The sequence below is a fragment of the Erpetoichthys calabaricus genome, chromosome 18 (genome assembly GCF_900747795.2).
Source record: "Erpetoichthys calabaricus chromosome 18, fErpCal1.3, whole genome shotgun sequence".
Lineage (NCBI taxonomy): Eukaryota > Metazoa > Chordata > Cladistia > Polypteriformes > Polypteridae > Erpetoichthys > Erpetoichthys calabaricus.
Genome location: NC_041411.2, coordinates 23,573,564 through 23,592,403, shown reverse-complemented (window position 1 = coordinate 23,592,403; position 18,840 = coordinate 23,573,564). Strand labels below are relative to the sequence as shown.

The 18,840-nt window shown below is 39.5% G+C and overlaps 1 protein-coding gene across 2 annotated transcripts in view; it reads left to right on the top strand.

Annotated features, from left to right (window-relative positions):
- Positions 1-17,897, top strand: part of galnt9 (polypeptide N-acetylgalactosaminyltransferase 9) — a 201,308-nt gene extending 183,411 nt beyond the window's left edge. For both annotated transcript variants that reach the window (XM_028824848.2, XM_028824847.2), the window contains exons 10-11: positions 13,008-13,175; positions 16,938-17,897. In XM_028824848.2, the coding sequence (XP_028680681.1) occupies positions 13,008-13,175; positions 16,938-17,084 (315 nt within the window). In that variant the 3' untranslated portion in view covers positions 17,085-17,897. The remainder of the gene's footprint in view (positions 1-13,007; positions 13,176-16,937) is intronic.
- Positions 17,898-18,840: the final 943 nt, after the last annotated feature.

The window sequence follows — 18,840 nt, the reverse complement described above, 5'->3', positions numbered from 1 at the left end:
ATCGGCAGCACCCTCCATGTGAAGAGACGCCACTTCGCAGGAAGTGTCAGTCTATCTGCCTTCAGAATATGGTGGTATAGTAAAAGGTAGAGTGGCAGGAGAGCGCCATCCAAGCATTCCTCCTGTGTTGAATAACTGCATGTAATAAAAGTCCCAAAACTACCACATATAGAGGGTTTATGTAAAACTAAAACAGAAACTAGAGAGATGATCAAAGGGAGGACAAAATGCTTTTATTTATAAAGCCAAAGTATCCAATAATGTAATGATGAAAGGGAGAACATAAGAGTTTTACTCATAATACACCTTACAGGGATGATCAAAGGGAGAACAAAAGAATTTTATTTCCAACCATAACACATGGCTGAGATAATCAAAGGATGAATGTACGGGTTTTATTTTCAACAAAGACGCAACTTGCAGGAATGATCAAAGGTCCTTTCACATTATGCAATATTTCCAGCAATTTTCAGTCACAGACTTATTTTGCGTGCTTTCAGGGAGTCAGAGCCAGTCACTCCACACTCTTGTCACCTCTGTCATGTAGTCTGACATCCCCAGTGACCCTGTCCTACCAGTCTTGACCCTCCCTAACTAAATCAAAAGGTTTGATTTTCTGTGTAGTTGTAGGAGCAAACTCTGTTTGTGTGTGAGAGCTGAGAACTAATGAGCACTCAGCGGGAAGTAAAATTCATAGAATGTAGCTACAAGGAATAAGAAAAACAAAAATGAGGCTTGTCTGTCTGATGTCTCGTCTTTTACTTAATGTACCATGACAGAATGGAAAAGAAAAACTGTGCTGGAACGTTGTCAAGGAGTCATTTAATTTGTCATCTCCTGTGAAAACTGGTCATGTAATCTGACATCATTTGCCTGCAAGATCAGTAGCTACAGTTGTCAAATTTGTCACCCCATTCAGCTAGAAGTCATTCACAGTGATGCCCGCTTAAGAGACACTTTACCAGGGTGATCACAGAGAGGATCTTAAGGGTTTTGTATACCACCAAAACACATAATAAGGGAATGATCAAAAGGATGTTTTGTTTATAACAAAAGCCAACTACAGAGTTTTGGTCAAAGGAAGAAATAAGTGCTTTACTTACAGCCAAAACTCAACTTGCAGCAATGATCAAAGTCTTTACTTCAACCTTTACTGTCTCGTGGCCCGGTTTTACCATTTAATGTTTATAGATGACCCACAATCGGGTGTTGTTCTAATCATGAAACATCGGCAGATACAAATGGACATAAATATCATGCAGTGCCGTTGACTGCTTAGGCGACTCAATTCTGGCCTATTTGTGGGTCTTTCATAGTTACAGACCTTTCCCAAAAGATCAACGGGAAACTCTAAAGTTTTTATACACCACCAAAACACACAATGTGGGGGTGACCAAAGGGACTCCCAAGTGTTTTGTTTACAACCAACACATGCAATGGAGAAATAAGAGTTTTATTTTTGAACAAAACACATCTGGCCAGGATGATCAAAGGAAAAACCAACACATACATTCAAGTAAGAAATACACTGTATACTGTATAGCTGATGGTGCTACTACTCCTGATAAAGTTAATCAAAGGGGGAATCTATATATTTTATATACATTCAAAATACACAATGATCGGATGACCCAAAGGTTAACACATTGATTTTATTTGCAATTTAACCGTATAATGGAGAGATGATCAAGAGAGTGCATTTTATATCAAAAGAACTGAACCTTACTGTCCAGTCAGGCTGGCCTATCACAAGTTTCTGTCCCACCTCAATGATGGAGTGGCTCACCCCCTTGCTTAACTGCACAACTCACAACATTCTCTCATCTCCTACTCCATCTGTCTTCTCAACATCCTCTGGCTGTGCTACTGCCCATCTTTCTGATCCTCTGACCAATTCCAAATTCTCCAGGCCTTCCTCTAAGCTCACTTTTTGAGACCCTTTTCTATGGAATACTGCTGGGCCTCCAAAATGCAAGTTCTGCCAGGTGAGACCTTTAGTGACCCTTTGAATAATCGCACCTTAAACCTGCTCTCATGGAAGTTGCCTGCCCTTTGTATTGGTCAGTAGGACCTCACTTGTGACCTCTGCTGCCTTGTCCTGCTTTCAGGAAGACTAAATGGCTTCTTGTCACTCTCTGTGATTCCTTTGAGTTTTTACTTCGAGGACAGGCTATAAAACTAGTGGAGTTATTTCTCGCTCTTCACTCTCTCTCTCATAATGGAACGCAGGGGCTTTTCAGTTCCACTTTAGTGGCCACCCAAGCCCACACCTGTGTTAGGACAGTCATTACATATCTATCTGTCTATTTTCTAAATATGCTGGCAAGAACTAGCCCTGTAGGAGATGCTGACCCATGATAGGAGTTAATCTGGCATACTGGTTTATGAAGTTGCCCGTTAACCGTAGCAAACTGGGAGGAGGAGGACGGAGTCACCATGGAGAATCCACGAAGTCACAGGCTGAGAATTGAACCAAGTGTATTGAAAGTATGAAGTAGCATCACTAACCACTGTGCCATGTGACATACAATTGTGAAAAATCTACTAATCAATAACATGCAACATCTCAGAATACTGATTTTCTGATGTACAAAATATGCTTTATCATTGACATATGCAAATGTTTATAGTTACTATGTTGTGTAAGTAGGAATTAAAACCTGCTTCACGCTACCCCATGTATACAACACAAAATAAGTAAAAAAATACTGAATGGCAAAGCAGTTGGCCCAAAAAGCAATGACGACCCTGGACGTTTTAATCACAGGTCTAAAGCCTTTACGAGACCTAGAGCTAGGCCTTGGGCTGCAGTGTCCATAGCAAACTCACTTGTTGACAGCCACCAGCTATTGACAGATTCACTCACTAGCGTGAGTAGACAGTTCTTCCAGAAGGTGGGAAAGGATTGTCTGCCCACTAGGAGCTGAAGAATAAAGCAAAGCTGTCAGTAATTCAGCAAGAAGTGCGACTTCAGATACTAAGCGCCCCCAGCGCCAAGCAAGGCGGCCCAAATCAGCTCTCACATGTCCATTCTCGTCATCCTGTGTAGAGGCAACAGAAGTGTAAACCAAAAATAATAGAGCACTGGTAAAATACGTTTGTCAGGTGGGTAAGGATTTGTGCCACACGCAGGCTGCTTCCTAAAGTAATTATTTTGATCGCTTCGAGGGATGTTAGAGACGGAATGACAGTGGGCGGCTTTAAGACAGGATATTAGGATATTACAGAGTTACTTTCTATATTTACTTTACTCCTCCAGGGGTAACATATTATGAAGCAGGAAGACTTGGCCACTGGGGACCAAAGTAAAATTATTGTGGCAGCTCTGTGAGTGCAGTGCCGGCAAGCAGCAATGTAATTAACCTTAATTTCATGGACAGGAAGGGTAAAACCTGAGAGGATTGGAGTGGCTATGAAAGAAAAAATAAGAAAGTATTAAAAAAAAAAAACAAAGAAATTGAGTTCATCTTAATGTTAGATATCCATTCATCCACCTTCTGAACCTGCCTATTCTATTGCAGAAACCAAACCTGGATGGTAGTCTAGTCTATCACTTGGGCCAATTTAGAGTCACCAGTTCATGTAATAAACCCCTCCACACAAAGAGGGACTGGGCCAGGGCTGTTTGTGCTGTGAGGTAGCAGCAATGACCGCTGAGTCCACTTTCCACGCTAATTTGAATTTATCCACATTTTTTCCTCAGTCATTTATGTCAATTTAAAAGGACAACTGTTCCCTCAGCAAGATCATTAAGCAATAGTATTTAACTGTAATGTTGCAGAATGTTCTGATTAGGCAGCACATGAAAGACCAGCTAATAGACTTTATGTAGGGTGTGAAGGTCTATAGATTTATAGAGTCATTATTGTCACGTGCTTAGAGTGCACTCAAATTTCTCCTGGACATAGAACATGTAATCTCTGCACAATCAGAACGTTTTGAAACATCAAACTTGAATAATATTGTACAATGTTCCCTATTAGTAAAACCTGTGTGACTGTCTGCAAACACAGCAGTACTGAACAGACTCTCAGGTTTTCTTGAAGTATTGAGGGTTTTTGATGTTGGTTGGACCCGGAATCACAACAAATAAAAAGTATTTCTTGCCAGTCTGACTGGTGAGGAAACACCAAAAACTCAGTAGTGGTACAGTATGTTTGTCCAAAGAGAGTTCAGGATCAATAAACAATGCAATGGGTAAAGCCATTTCAGAACAATGATAATGTGACTGTTTAGGTTTGCTCTTAATCTGGCCTCATACCCAGAATAACACTCAACTGTCAGGGGAAGGTAACATATTCAGAGAGGGAATAACAAAATGGAGTGAGCAGAGAGAAAGACGAAACAAAGAGGATACCTCATGAATCTAACTATCACAATCATTTGACTCTTTCACAGTTCTAACCATACATTTGTATTCTAGTTTTTTATTCTTCTTCTTATTCTTCACCAGGTGAGCCTTTACCTCTTTTAAATCCAAGCTTATTCAGCTAAGGAACTGGAGGTCCCTTTCAGTTCCTGTGGTATAGTGGGTCCACAGCTCCAGTTAAAAAGGCCAGTTTTAAAATAAATAATCGGCACGCTCGCGGCTTAGCGAGGGGGCGTGGTGGTGTGTGGCCAAAGCAGCTCCTGAGGAGTTCGTGATGTGGGTGTTTCTCACCTAAGTGCACAGGTGAGAAACAGTCCACATCCGTAATTGTTCCCAGGAGCTGCTGATTGCCGCGACTACCACGTTCCCCTTCATAAATAGCAGTGCAAGTTGGCTAAAGGGGAAGAAAAAAAAGAAATGAAGAAAACAAAGATGGAGGTTGCTGGAGAGCAGGAAGCAGTGTGGCGAGTGAGCGCAGGCTTGCAGGTAGGCAGCAGGAAGGTGAGCCCCAAGAAGGGTGTTTGCCCAACACTCGGTGGCAGAAGGAAGCGGTCACTCCAGCTGAGCGAGCAATGAGTTGGAGTGACCAGATGAAGGACGGCTGGCCGCTTAAGGCCGTGAAGGCAGCAGGGGTCGGGAGGCTTGGTGGGTGAAGTCCTTGACATGAGCGTCCTGGTCATCAAGGAAACCAAGTCTCGGTCTGGGTTGAGTGTGCGACCCAAGCCAGGGATCGGGAGGCCTCCAGACCAGTTGAGCGAAGAAAAGGTCAGCTGCTGAGAGGGCGACTCTCCTGTTGTGGGGCCCAGACGGGAGAAGCAGGAGAGCTGCCAGGTAAAAGTCACCGGGCTTTGGATTGTGTTTTAAAAGACTGCATTATTTTAAAATCGTTGTTTTAAAGATTTTTTTTCTAATGGGATTTTTACCTCCACGTTTCGATTTTATGGGACTATTCATTTAATGACTTTTGGAGAGCACTGTACTTTATTTATTTAATTTGAACATTGTATTTGATTATTGTTTTAAATAAAAGCACTTTGCACTTTTTATACCATCCCCTTGCTCCATTGTTGTGTCTCACTGTGAGCTCATCGGTAACATTACCGACGGTGCAGGGTTCAAGGGCTCCCAGACAGAAGATGAGAGCATGGAGTCGAACCCGCATCGTCACACATCCTACAGCCATGTCTAGCGGGATGTCTTTATTCCTCTTCCTGCCTGGCAGGTACCTTACTGTTATGGGAGCAGGTACTTGGAGCACAGCCTCAATGTTTTACTGATGCTAATATTGTGGCCGCAGGACTGAGCTCCTTTCAGTCATCCTTTGGCACTCTGTTGTCCAATCCAGGGAGTGTTCTTTGCAAACCCTTGAACAGGTCACAAAACACGTCCCAGTCTGGTCTAGTCTGCTGTCTGGCTATTTTTCTCAATGGGTGATAAGTCTCAAAACAGTCTACCATACGGTTCAGTTTATTTAATCAGTTACTTTTCTGTTTATCGAAATCTAGTTTTAGGGTCAGTGGGAAGAGGCTCCAGATGGAGAACCAGTTTAGAGTCACCAGGTAACCTAACCTGGATGTGTTTTAGGAAATCAGGGGCAATAGAGGAAAAACTCACAAAGACACAAAGAGAGCATTCAAATTCCCCACTGGGATTCAAACCTGGGACTGTGGAGCTGGGAGGCAGCAGTAAAACCTGCATACCCAATATAAAACTTTAATTAAATTTTAAACTCAGAGAAATCTGCTATGCTTTGTCAAGGTTACATTTCTGTTATAGTTATTGAATGGGGGATTCACTTGGACTTTTTAGAGGTTTCATAAAATAAACAAATAAAAATAGGGTTCAGATCACTAGATGTGTATTATTCCACTAGAAATGCAAATTGCTTACCTCCTCTATATTACTTTCATCACATCCTCAGAGCACTGGTTCACCGATGAGCCTGAGGCCTGTAACGAGGACAAACGACTAAGCAGCAGTCCTGTAACACAGTGATTTATTCCCTGCATCCTGACCCCATTTCAGGGCACTGCTTCTTTAGTCTTCATACCTTAATTAACATTATCAGCCACAGCAGTGGTCAGAAATGGGGTCAGGAGAAAGGAAATAAGTAGAAAGGCAAAACAGGCTTTATTGATTCAAAGCAGGCAGAAGGTGAGGAATACAGCCTGAGCAAAAACAAGAGCAAATACACTAGGCAAGGTGATATTCAAAAAAAGAGAGCAAAGTGGAAATACAGAAAAAGAATAAAACTAGAAAAAGGACAGGGCTTCCCAAAGACAATGAAGCAGGCACCATTGAGACACAATGACCGAGCAGTAGAGGCATGGGTTAATACAGCTTAAATCATCCACATCCATCTTGTGACCACCAGGATATTCTTTCAGGCGCTGCCTCTCTCAGTTGGGTGTCTTCACTTGGAGCTGCTAGATGCAGACTGCAGAGTACAGCGTTATTAGGCACTTGAACTAAAGGAGAATACTCGTCTCTCTAGTGACCCACTGGATGTCTGACTTTTAGGAACCTGTTTTTGTAGTGGGCTGTTTCTGTGTCAGTCTCCCTGCACTCCTCTCACTTGTTACACTTGACTCTGTGTACCAGATCAGCCATCAGATGTCATTAACAAGAGATTTTCTTAGTTGTACTTCTTCACTTGGAGCTACTGGACTCCAGTCCACTTTGTCTCTCACTCAGATTAAGTGGATTATGAAATGCATTTAGGTTTCCTGGTCATACAGTTTTAATTATTCTGTTTAGAAGAGTTTTAACAGAAGAGATCAGAGGAAGTTAAAGAGTGACCCAGTGCTATGGGACTGACTGACATACTGTAGGAAATGTCAGCTCAGAGTTTCTTTGATAGCAGTGGGGTCAGTTTTTTGGAGATCAAGTTGCAAGTTTATTCTGTTGGCAGCATACAGCTTTTGCTTCTACCACCCCACATTGTTTAATGAATCCCATTGTCTCAGTCCTCAATGTCAACTACTTTTGGGCGCAGTCAGCTGCAGATGGGGTTGCACAAAGAGGATGCACTCCCTGCTCTGTTTATAGCATTCAGTGCACAACACTGTGCAGTTGCTGAGTCCCCAGGCTTTCCCCCAAAAGTTTTTTTCTTTGCCTTTACATATCAATCCTATAGATAATTCCATTTCTGCCTGAACAAACTTTCATATTTGCCCAGGGTCTAGTGAGAAATTTTGATGTTGGATTGTGTAGGTGCTGGGAGTGACAAATCACTTCACACAACTATGTATGAGTCCATATTTTCTCATATAGCACACATGCATCTGATGTGCGCAGGCACATACAGGCTGGATGGTCATAAAATTCTGGATGTACGCAGTCACCAATACAAAGGTCTGTGCACCAGGGCAGCTGACAAATTTACATCACATGCACCCTAGCGGACCCTTGCCCTGAAGTGGACATGCCAAGTATAAATGAGACTTTATTTAAATTACTGGAAGATCTCAGTTACTTGTCCACAATGGAGAATATTCCATTCATCACATAGAAATCATTGCAGTGAGTCAATCGCCACTTACTGAGAAATAACGAAAAGATCTCCGTATGGAGCATACACATACTCCTAATGCTAATATGAAAGCACATTTTACAGAACTGGGAGGTGAACTTTAAAGCATTAAGTCAGAATAATCCCAGATCATAAAAGAGGTTCACACTGTCCACTCCACTGCTTCACATCATGGCAATGAAACTGCAGCACTGCATGAAAAGACTGCTACTCGTAAGTTAAAACTGACAGATCAGGAAGAGTGTATATCCTGCAAGATAATGCAAATTGTAGGACTTCCTGAACACCCATAGAAGAATGATATCACTTTTCTTTTGGAAGCCTGGCTGAAGTTCTTGAGATACATAAATAACGTATCTTGGTCTATGAGAATTCCCAGTTAACCCTCGACAGAGTCTGAGTTACATTTTTTTATGGATTATTCTGTGGCAATATCCCAGAAAAGAAGGGCAATAAATCCAGTCATCATCAAAGTAAAATTAGCCGATTTACATCCATATATTCTCTACCCCACCTTCATGAAACTCTGCAGGCAGCCAAAACATTCTGTATCCATAGCTCGTCCACCTTTTACCCATTGGTTGGTCTGGTGTGTATGCACATGGCAAGGCTCCTTTGAAGAACTTTTAATCTGACCGTACATCTTATTTCATAGCTCAAATATGTGGTTTTATAACTGTATGCACTGTAGGAGTAGCCCACAAACACAGGCAAAAAGTCTCATCTAAAATCTTTGGAAGAAGTGTGCCCCCATGTGGTGGACCCACAATATGAATTGATGATATCTAATACAAGATCTGAATTTAATTCCCTACTCCTAAAAAAGGATGAATTTGAAATTCATAGCACCAAAACTCAATATTATATTTCTAGGGTTAACTCTAGTAAATTAATAGCATTAGAGACACAGTGAGGTGAAGCATTCTTGCCCATCCCTTCCATTAAAAATAAACTATAGGTACCCCTTGTAAATGATCCTCTTTTAATGAATAACTTCTTTTTGTTGTTCTGCTCTGATTATTTCTCTAGAACCTCTAACTACCCCACTTACCGAAGTTAACAGTTTTCAACAAAAACTGTCTCTCCCCTGCTTAGCAATGGATGGAGTACCCCTTTCAGAGCTGAAGAAAGTTCTTAAATTCATGTGTTCAATGTAGGTGCCAGGAGTAAATGGCTTGCCCCAAGGAATGTTCTCTGCTTTATGGAAGCAGCTGGTGCAACCCTATCTCCAAGTGACAACCTATTTTTTATCCTTATCCAAATGAACATCTTTTTTAAGACAGTACTAGACATCTACTACATATTTTAGATGTAGAACCTACTTTATCTCAACTGGAAGCAATTTGCTCCTTCAGTGCAGAGAATGCTTTTAATCGTATGAATTGATGAATACTTAGTGCTTTATACTCTTCACCCACAGTTGTAATCGTCACTTATTCAAATATGTCTTGTCTCTTCCAGGTATTGAAAGGGGCTAGGTAGGGTTTTTCTTTTAAAGCCTTAGCCCATCGTCCTTTGTTCTCAAGATTTGATTTCTCCTATGACAATAAGTATTACACAATTAAATAGTAATTTGGAATTTGGTTTATTTCAGTTTGTTAACTGTTACATCCTGTTTTGTTATAATAATAATAATAATTCATTACATTTACATAGTTATGTTTATGTCATCCTCTTACTTGATCTCTCACCATCATTTTGGTAATTCTAGTAATGGTAATAATGAATTAACATTTTTTGGGTGTGAACAGCTGTTTTTTTTATTGTTTTAGGGTCTTAGAGTTACCCTGTTGTCACTTATAGACTCATTATTAAATAGACCTGAACTCAAAACCCAACTCTAGCCTTTGCAAGTTTACACTCACCATCCTGTCCTTTTTCTTTTATACTGTATATCTGACTCCTTACAACAAGACAGAGTACCAAAACAAGCAGAAGAGAAGGTTTACACCTTTGTTCTTGCATTATAAAATTTCAAAATGTGCCCAAAACAGAAAGTAAAATAAAAGTGACAAAATAATACCAATACACACTGGATAAGTAGTAGTTTGTCTCATCAGTAGTCTAGGCAATCAGTTTGCCTGTATAATGAGGTGACTAATCAGATAAACTGATCTGTCTTTGTTCCAGCGTTGTCTGTGGATGATGGATTGATAGAGACCCCATGTCTCTGATCCAACTTGTCCTCTGGATGAAGTTTGAGTTTCTTTATTACACAGAATTTGTGCCGGTCTTGTGCTTCCTTAACGCACCTCTTGGACCAGTGGGACGTCATAGCGTAGGGCTGAGTCCCCTGGTTCAGGCTTCATGTTCCTTGACCAACCGTGTTTAGGCATGTCTTATGCCCTTCAAAATTTTACCAACCCATCCCTCAACTTCAGCCCTCCAGGCAAGATTATGTTTCAAACTTGCCTGTAGGATTCATTTTATTCTTCTTCTGATCTGGTAGAATCCCTCTCAAGATCTGTTAATGGTTAACTAAAAGAAAAGAGTTTCTAAAGTTTCTGAATTTTTTTTCAAAGTACATATATTTATCATAATATCGTATGTCACACCATGTCACTAGAAAACATGTTTTAAAATAAATTAAATGACATTAGCCGACTAGGAAAAAAGTTTGGGTATAGAATCCATAAGCATGGAATCAGAAAGTCATAGGCAGAGGTTAGGTGATTAGGAGAGATGGGAACTGTGAGGAAGGAGAAGAAAAATCTAAAGGCTAGAAGGATTAAGAAATGAATGGCACATAAAGGAGCAGGCAAAAACTCATGAGATGAGGAAAGGAAAGGGTCAGTTGAAAGCACAAAACCAAAGTCAATGTCACAAATTCGGATATGAGCGTCAGTAGGCTTTGCGTCCTAGGAACCAAGTTACCCAAACCATTCTATAACATTTCAGTATTTATTTACCGCTCTGATGCTGATCTTTCTGATCATAAAATAGGTCACTACGATAGCAATTGATGAGAAGAATTCATAATTACTTTTTTCTGTATTTGAGCATTCCTCTAGAGTGACTCTTGATTTGGCTCAAAATCTTAAGCTTAAGCTTTGAGTTTGCTATTTTTCCGTTCATCCATTTTAGCTCAAGACCGTCCTCGACTGTAACACACAGACACACAGGCATCATTTATCGATGTCTTCACTATCAGGGGACCCAAAAACGTTGAGATCTGTTGAAAACTGGAGATTGAAATTTTGACAAATCTAAAGCTTTTGCTCCTCCCACATAGACAATAGGTTATTTGGGCTGGGGCTGTGGACGCAGAACTAAAAAAAGAATCGAACATAGCTGAAAATCCTTAGCCTTAACTAGAATATTTGACAAAACAGTAGCAAGCAAATTAATAATACATTTTATTTTTTTTATACAAGGCGCCTTTCAGGGAGCTCAAGGACACCGAACAACAATAAATAAATAAATAAATAAAAGACACAATTATAAAAAATTTAAAACATCAGAAAATCTAGAAATTAAAACCAAACAAAACCATTATAATCAGGAGGAAAAAGAAAAAGCCATTTTAAACAGGAAGGTTTAAGGTTTAATCCATGGTTTGGATAATAGAAGCTGTGCATTGCCATTTTAAACAGGAACACCGAACCATGCCCACATGACCAGCAATAGGCATATTACCATAAACAGTATGGCCGTGGCCATGAAAGTGAGCACAAATGGTAGTGCCCATAAGAAACAATAGCTTGCCAAAATCGTGTCATCATCATCATAATATTAAAATATTTCAGCAACTGGAAAGCAAATTGCAGAAACTCTGACAAAATGTGAGCTTTAGAGGTTCAAAAATTGAGTGAGCTTTAATTAAGAAGACAAAATAAGGCTAAATCTTGAATTTTTTAAATTATATTAATACTTCAGAAATTCTTGAAAGTTACACTTGCAGCATCTGCCATACCAGGCCCTTTAATAACATTTTGACTACCACATGACAAAATGGTGCATGCACACCTGTATTGCCAAAAATGACATTTCAACACTAATGTGAGTGGGATTATTAAATATATAAATGAAAACAACAATTTAAAAAAAAATGCAAAAAAAAAAAAGATATATATATATATATATATATATATATATACATATACATACAGTATATATATATACCAACACATTCACAAAAAACTTGCATGACTTGTGTTTTAATGAAGCTCTCCATGTTGCATATTGCATATAAGGCATTGTCAACAAGAGTTCTTCTTAGCAATTAAGTGTCATGTTCAGAATGACAGTCATGTAAAGTTGTGACTTTGGCCTGAGTTTGAAGAGAGTTCCAGGGGGTGGAAAGGCTTTGTTATCAACTGATGAGCTGCTTTATGATGTGTACTTATAGACATATTTTATACTTGTTGTAGGGACTGCAGTTTAAGTGAATCACTCAAGACTTTATAAGGCATTTGATATGGGGAGTGAACCAGCACCCTTCCTGATAAAACAACAGTCTGAGACTGCACTGCCTGTCTGATGTATGGGTGAATATCAGGGTCTATCAACTACACAGTAAGACCACTTGGGCAGAAACTGTAGATTCTGTTTGAGTGGAAGTGATGACCTGACATTTCAGAAAGAAATGCAGGGTCAACTTTGGAGATACTGTAAGTGCATTCATTACTCATATTGTGTGTCTAAGTGAATTGTGGAAAGTCAAAAAATATTTTGAAATGTGTTGGGATATATGATTATCTGCCAAGACTGCAGTACAATAAACCAGCTAAAAATAAACCTGTAAAGTCAACAACATCTGGAGAGAAGCCAGCTCAGCAGAAGAAAGAAGAAAAGCTTTTCTTGTTCATCTTTTTTACTAAAACAAAATTACCTTTTTGGAAAAATGGAAAATAGATGATAATTTCAAAACATTGTTTAATTTATTTTAAAAATAGGAAGTAATATCTTTCAGCTTCCTTGTGAATCTGTTGAGCTCTTCTACTGTAGTGTACAGAAATTACAGTAAAGAAACCCCTCTTCGGTTGTGGAGGAGGTTTAATGAACATGTTATTCAGAGCCACTGTGGGTACAGTCCATTGACATGTTTTAAACTTGGATAGAAAGTGCCTAGAAATGTTGCTAAACATCCATTTTTTAAATTTTCAGCTTGCTCGATACACCACAGAAGGACTTCTTCAGCTTGGACCACTTGGCTCCACAACTTTCCTTCCGGATACAAAGTGTTTGATTGATGATGGGAAGGGTCGGACTCCCAGTCTGAAAAATTGTGAGAATGTGTCCAGATCATCCCAGCGGTTATGGGACTTCACTCAGGTGAGCCGATAGGGAAGCTCAACACTTAAGCTTGTCACTGTTAACATATTATTCTTCTGATTATTATCTATTAACACTTTGATCAAGAACAATCAGTCCAAACTGTAACATTCCTGTCTACATTAGATTGATATACAGTATGTCTGAGGCTTTCATAACCTAAAGGTCTCCAGCCCAGATGCACATGAGATCTGTCCAATACTAAATGCACTTACCCTGAGGAGGCACTTCTAGCCTCTTCTGCTTATCACTGGAGTTTGAATCACACTGTATTTTGTTCCACCATTTTTAGAAAGTAGTTTGTAGATATGTTTACTATGTTTGAGAAAAGATATAGCAAAAATTACATTATGCCACATTGCAAACTTTGTAAGACCAGAGAAACATATGACTGATAAATACTGTGAATTCACCAGGGAAATTTCTTTTAAAGCACTAAATGTCGTAGTTATGGAAAATTGTTAGTAATAACTACAGCACTCATGTTACCGTTAAAAAGTAAGTCAGCAATAAAGCCTAATGAAATATGAGGCTCCTGAGGAATATGCAGTGGACACTAAATATCTAAAGGGTGATGAACGTTTATTTTGACAGCATTCATCAATGCTGCAACTTCCTCTGCCATATCTTCAAGACATATCAGGCAAGTAACACCAACTAGCATCAACTAAAACCAACCGAAAACTGCTGGAAGCAATGTGTCAATGTAATTCCATACTAAAAAACTTCTGCCTACCCGTGAATTCATGAATTTGGCTACCAAGATGACTGCAAATCAAGTTTGTAACATCCAATTTAATCTTGTATTTTTTCATGCATTGCATTTTTATAAACAAAAATATGCACATGAAAATTCCACCTGCTGTCCACAGTTAACAGTTTTAAATTCTTGTAGATAATCAAGGGTGAAATCAAGCATAAGGTACCATTTGTTTTTCAGATAATCCATTCCAAATTAGTACTTGAGATCTTCATCTGCTCTTACAGTTACAGTTTTAAATTCTTTTAGGGGTAATCAGTTGATGTAAGATAAATACATTTATTCTGGTGCTTCAAACCCCAACTTGAAACGTGTAACAAAATCAAATCTCAGACATTCCCACAGCAGGTGCATCTGTCAACCTTCCATGTCAATTCTGAGATCACACAAGCCCTTTTAACTCGTACTGTGGTAAACAAAATGTATGAATGCTCAATTTATCCAAGAACTGCGTTAGAAAGTGTTACGACGTCACAGGCTCCACTTTATTTTGTGTAGTTTTTCTGAGGTTTGACGTTTTTTTCAGAAAGCTTTGGATGCATAGAGAATTCAGTTTTACTGTTGGTTCTAGTGTTTTGTTTGTTCAGAAGTTCTTATATTTTGTTTGCTAAGGTTTTGTTGTGATTACTATAGCATTTTGAATTTCGTAATATGTCATTTTAAGTGCTGGTTTCTATGACATGATCCTGTGTATTTACTAAGGGTTGGAAGTGAAGCTATGGTAGAGTCAAAAGGGCAACTGTATTTAAGCCGGGAATTTCACAAGAGGAGTTGTCTAGAATTGTGGCTACTTAATAAATAACTTGGGTGGGCATGTTAGTGGTAGTTTGTTTGGTTTCTCGACTTCTGGCTAGGCCTTTTTGATTTTGATATCTGACTTTTTGTATATGACATTCCTGTCCTGATTTTTTGGCCACTGCTTGTTTATTGGTAAATGTTCTTCTCCTGGTCATTTTTTTCCTTGTATTTCTTGCTTGCCATTCTGTCATTTGGCAGAACAAAAAGCAACATTGTGTGGCGGTTTTCCTAGAAAAATCCTCTTGGTAAGTGAAATGTTCATGAGGGAGAATTTTGGGGCTCTTCAGAGACAATTTGCAAGCTTTTCAGACAGTCAAGGAAGTCTGGTCTGAGCAATCAAGGCCTGCAGATCCATCACCAAGGCAATCATTTGCTGCATGGTGACAGTTAAATCATATACCTGCATTTCCCAGTGAGCATTATGGGTCATGATGGAAAAATACAGTTGCTCAGCCTTAGGAGCGTCTATTGGTTTATTGTTTTTTTGGTTTTTTTTCGGCCTTAGACTTGTGACCTGCTTTTGAGAAATGCTTCATCTGTGACCCTCACCTACTGGAATTATGGGCATATTGAGCTGAGCCTTTGGTTCTAAGATAACTCCTGGGACTTTTTATTTAAGCAATGTGGATTACTTTTTTCTGTAGGTCTCAGTGCTCTTAAATTAAATTGCTCATTCTTCAGAGAACTGGTCACACTAGCAAGGCCATGACACTAACAGGTAAGAACACAATTGAAGCTTCTTAAGGACAAAGCATCATCGTACTTGAAGCATAAAAACAAAGAGTCTGACCCATGAGAGGCGAGAATTTGATTTATGAGACAGGGATGCTGGAATGAAAATGGTCTCTTTGCTAAATCTAGGGACTTTCTAGCGCAAGGCACAGTCTGGAGCTGTTCAAGTTGTAGGCTCCTCTTTTAGTGACTGCTTATTATAAAATAAATTATGCATCTGCAAAGCCTGAACTGAAACACCCTTATTTTGAGTTATTTAAAATAATGAATTAAAATTTGCACCAGTCATTCTTAATGAGCAAAACCTTAGCTTAGTGTTTCGTATGTGGCTCACGTCATGAATCTTTTAAGAAGTAGTACAGAAGTGGCTGTGAGACTCAACTGGGTAGAAAATAATGTTTATCTGCTAGTTAACATTGTGTTAAAGAAGAGGTTCAGTGGTGAGGACCAAACCTGCAACCTCTGTTCTCCAGACAGCTTTTTTAGACACTAGGCCTTAAATGTTGTATGCAGGGCTCAAGAGTTCAGAGCCTTCCCTGTTCTTTAATTTATATTTTAATTTTGTTTCTCATCTAGATTCAGATGTATCAGAGGCTGCTAAAGTAGACTGTGGCTCCCATAGTCCTTAAATAGCTTTAATCCTATTCAGTGATAGGATGGCCTTTAAAATTTACATTTTTTGAGTTTTACTTGTCTTTTTATAAAAGTACTTCTGTGATATTCTAGAAACTGTACAATGGGTCTCCTGGCTAGAAGGGTGTTGGTAGAAGTAGAACCTGTATATCACCTGGAGACCAAGTGCCAACATCTCAAAGTAGGGACCACCAGGGGGCAGTATGACCTACTTGTTTAAATGACTCCCTACATGTAATTAATCCAATTGGCAGTGAAATGAGAGAGAAAGAGAGAAAGGTTATGGATGATGGGCAGAAAGCCAGGAGAATCCCCAGACTGTTTGATGGCAGCATTTCCAACATGGAAAAATGTGACATCTGGCAGCATATCAATGAGTGCAAGCAGCATGGCAGCCACCAAGTGTAGGCATTAACTTGTGCTTAGGAGTGCAGCGCCACCTTATGGAACTTTTAAAGGCAGGGGCTGACCCTGAAAGAAGTTCTGCTGATTAAGCCAAGGGTAAGGTAGGCCCAGTTTACACTCACAACTGCACTCACTAGAGACCATTTGGCAACACTAATTCACTTAACTTGGAAACTGGAGCACAAGGAGATCATGCAAACTACATGTTGGGTTTCAAACCCCATTGTCTGTACAGTGCACCACAATGAAACTGTGCCACCCTTTCATATCTATCTATCTATCTATCTATCTATCTATCTATCTATCTATCTATCTATCTATCTATCTATCTATCTATCTATCTATCTATCTATCTATCTATCTATCTATCTATCTATCAAATTCAGAAAGCTTTCTTTTATCAATGTTTATTTATTTAATTATTGTTTTAACAGAATGGCCCAGTCATCAGCAGGGACACAGGCCGGTGCTTGGAAGTGGAGATGTCCAAAGACGCCAACTTTGGTTTGAGGCTGGTAGTCCAGAGGTGTTCTGGGCAAAAATGGATGATCCGAAATTGGGTAAAGCACCCAAGACATTAGCAGATGTGGCTTCTGCTTTTTTATAGACTCTACCAGGCAGGTAGCCCAAGTCTTGGCAATGTCAATTCAGGGAAACAAGGACCTCTGCCCAATTCAGTAGTATCAGGGCAGCTTTTGGAATTCAATCAGAAGGACAAGTAACCAAAAAAAAACCAAAGGATTCAGTGGATGTGCTAATCCTGCTTATGTCAGGGTGGAAGAAATGTGGAAAGACTCGATTGACACTTCTGTAAGAAACTGAACACGAACCTTTCTAAAACTGTCCTGTACAATATGTCTGTTTCATTGTGGTGTTACATTATTGGTTGACAGTACAGATGGTGATCGGGAAAAAGCAATGAGATAACAGGACCTGTAACAAAATAAAGTTTAAAATAGGCCGGGAGAAAGATTGTACTGAATGGTCCTCACGTGAAGGAAGCAATACATGTTTCCCAGTCAACTCTCTCATTGCTTCTGTTATTGAGTTTTCCAGGACCTGACAGCAGACTCTTAAGGAAGAATTCCTTCATAAGGATGGCCTACTGTTACATGCAATGTCCCCAACATTATACATTTTCAACATTTTTAATTTATTTAATTTATTTATTTTTTCTAATTTTCAATGATTTACTGATGCACAAATTTTATGAAGATTGATTATGTGCCTTTTTTCACAAATGCTTTGTTTGACCTGCTGAGGCCTATTCCAGGAGCATGTCTGATTTCCTTTACCGATGATAAATATATTATGTAAAGAAAAAGTAAGATGAAAGTAATATATTGTAAAACTGAACAAGGCAGATGCCTTCAAATAAAACTCTTTTTGATATCTGTTGGTGTCAAATGTTCCCCATAAAATGTATGAATTCCAAAGCTAAAGACTCCTACACTTTCACTGTGTCTTTTTCAGATTTGTCAGTCTTGATGGCGCCAATTTAAGGAAAAAGTAAAGCCATGCAGCAGGAATAGTACTGAAAGGACTGAATTGTTAATTCTTCCATTTGAAGAGGTTTTCTCATCCAGCTATGAGCCAATGATTTATCTACCGTTCGTTTATGTGCATGCCTCAGACATCCATGTTTTCCCAAGCTGATTACAGGTACAGTATGTCTGTAATTGGAACCCAGGCCGGTTAAGCTGAAGTACCCATAGCTGTATGTTTCTAGCAGTTGTCTTTTGATACAGATAAATTAGAGAGTTTAAATTGACCTAGCATGAGGGTGTCTGTTGGCCTGAAACAGATCTATGGTCTCAGGGATGGGCCCTTTGTGACCTGGATCAGACATTCAATGTTATCACTTGCCAGTGCTTCATCTTGTTGTTTTTGCTTATGTTCCTCACCTCTCTGTGTGTCTTCTGTGCTTTCTTTGTTTATGACTTTTGTGTATCGTAACAAAGTGGGGCAGTCTAGAGCAGACCCCTAAAGCAGGCAAATGCCAGGATGGTTCAGATTAGGGTTAGGAAGTGTGTGTTTTTTGAGCAACTCAGACATGTACAAGGGAATACACACAACACAAAATAGCAAGATGTATGCCCCTCTGTTCTGTCTGTGCTATCTGCTTAAGCATCCAACCAAACACTCATTCCTCCCTCTCAGAATTCCTCATCCTCAGCACCCCTTTCTTCCTTGACACGTGCGTCTTTGCCTCTGGTTCTCTTCTGACTGCGAGCTTGTCCAACCGAGGTGGTGGAGGCCCTTGTACGACTCCTCTTGGGATACTTCTAGTGCTGCTGCCAGTCACCTCAGCGCATTCCTCGATCGCATTTTGTTCTG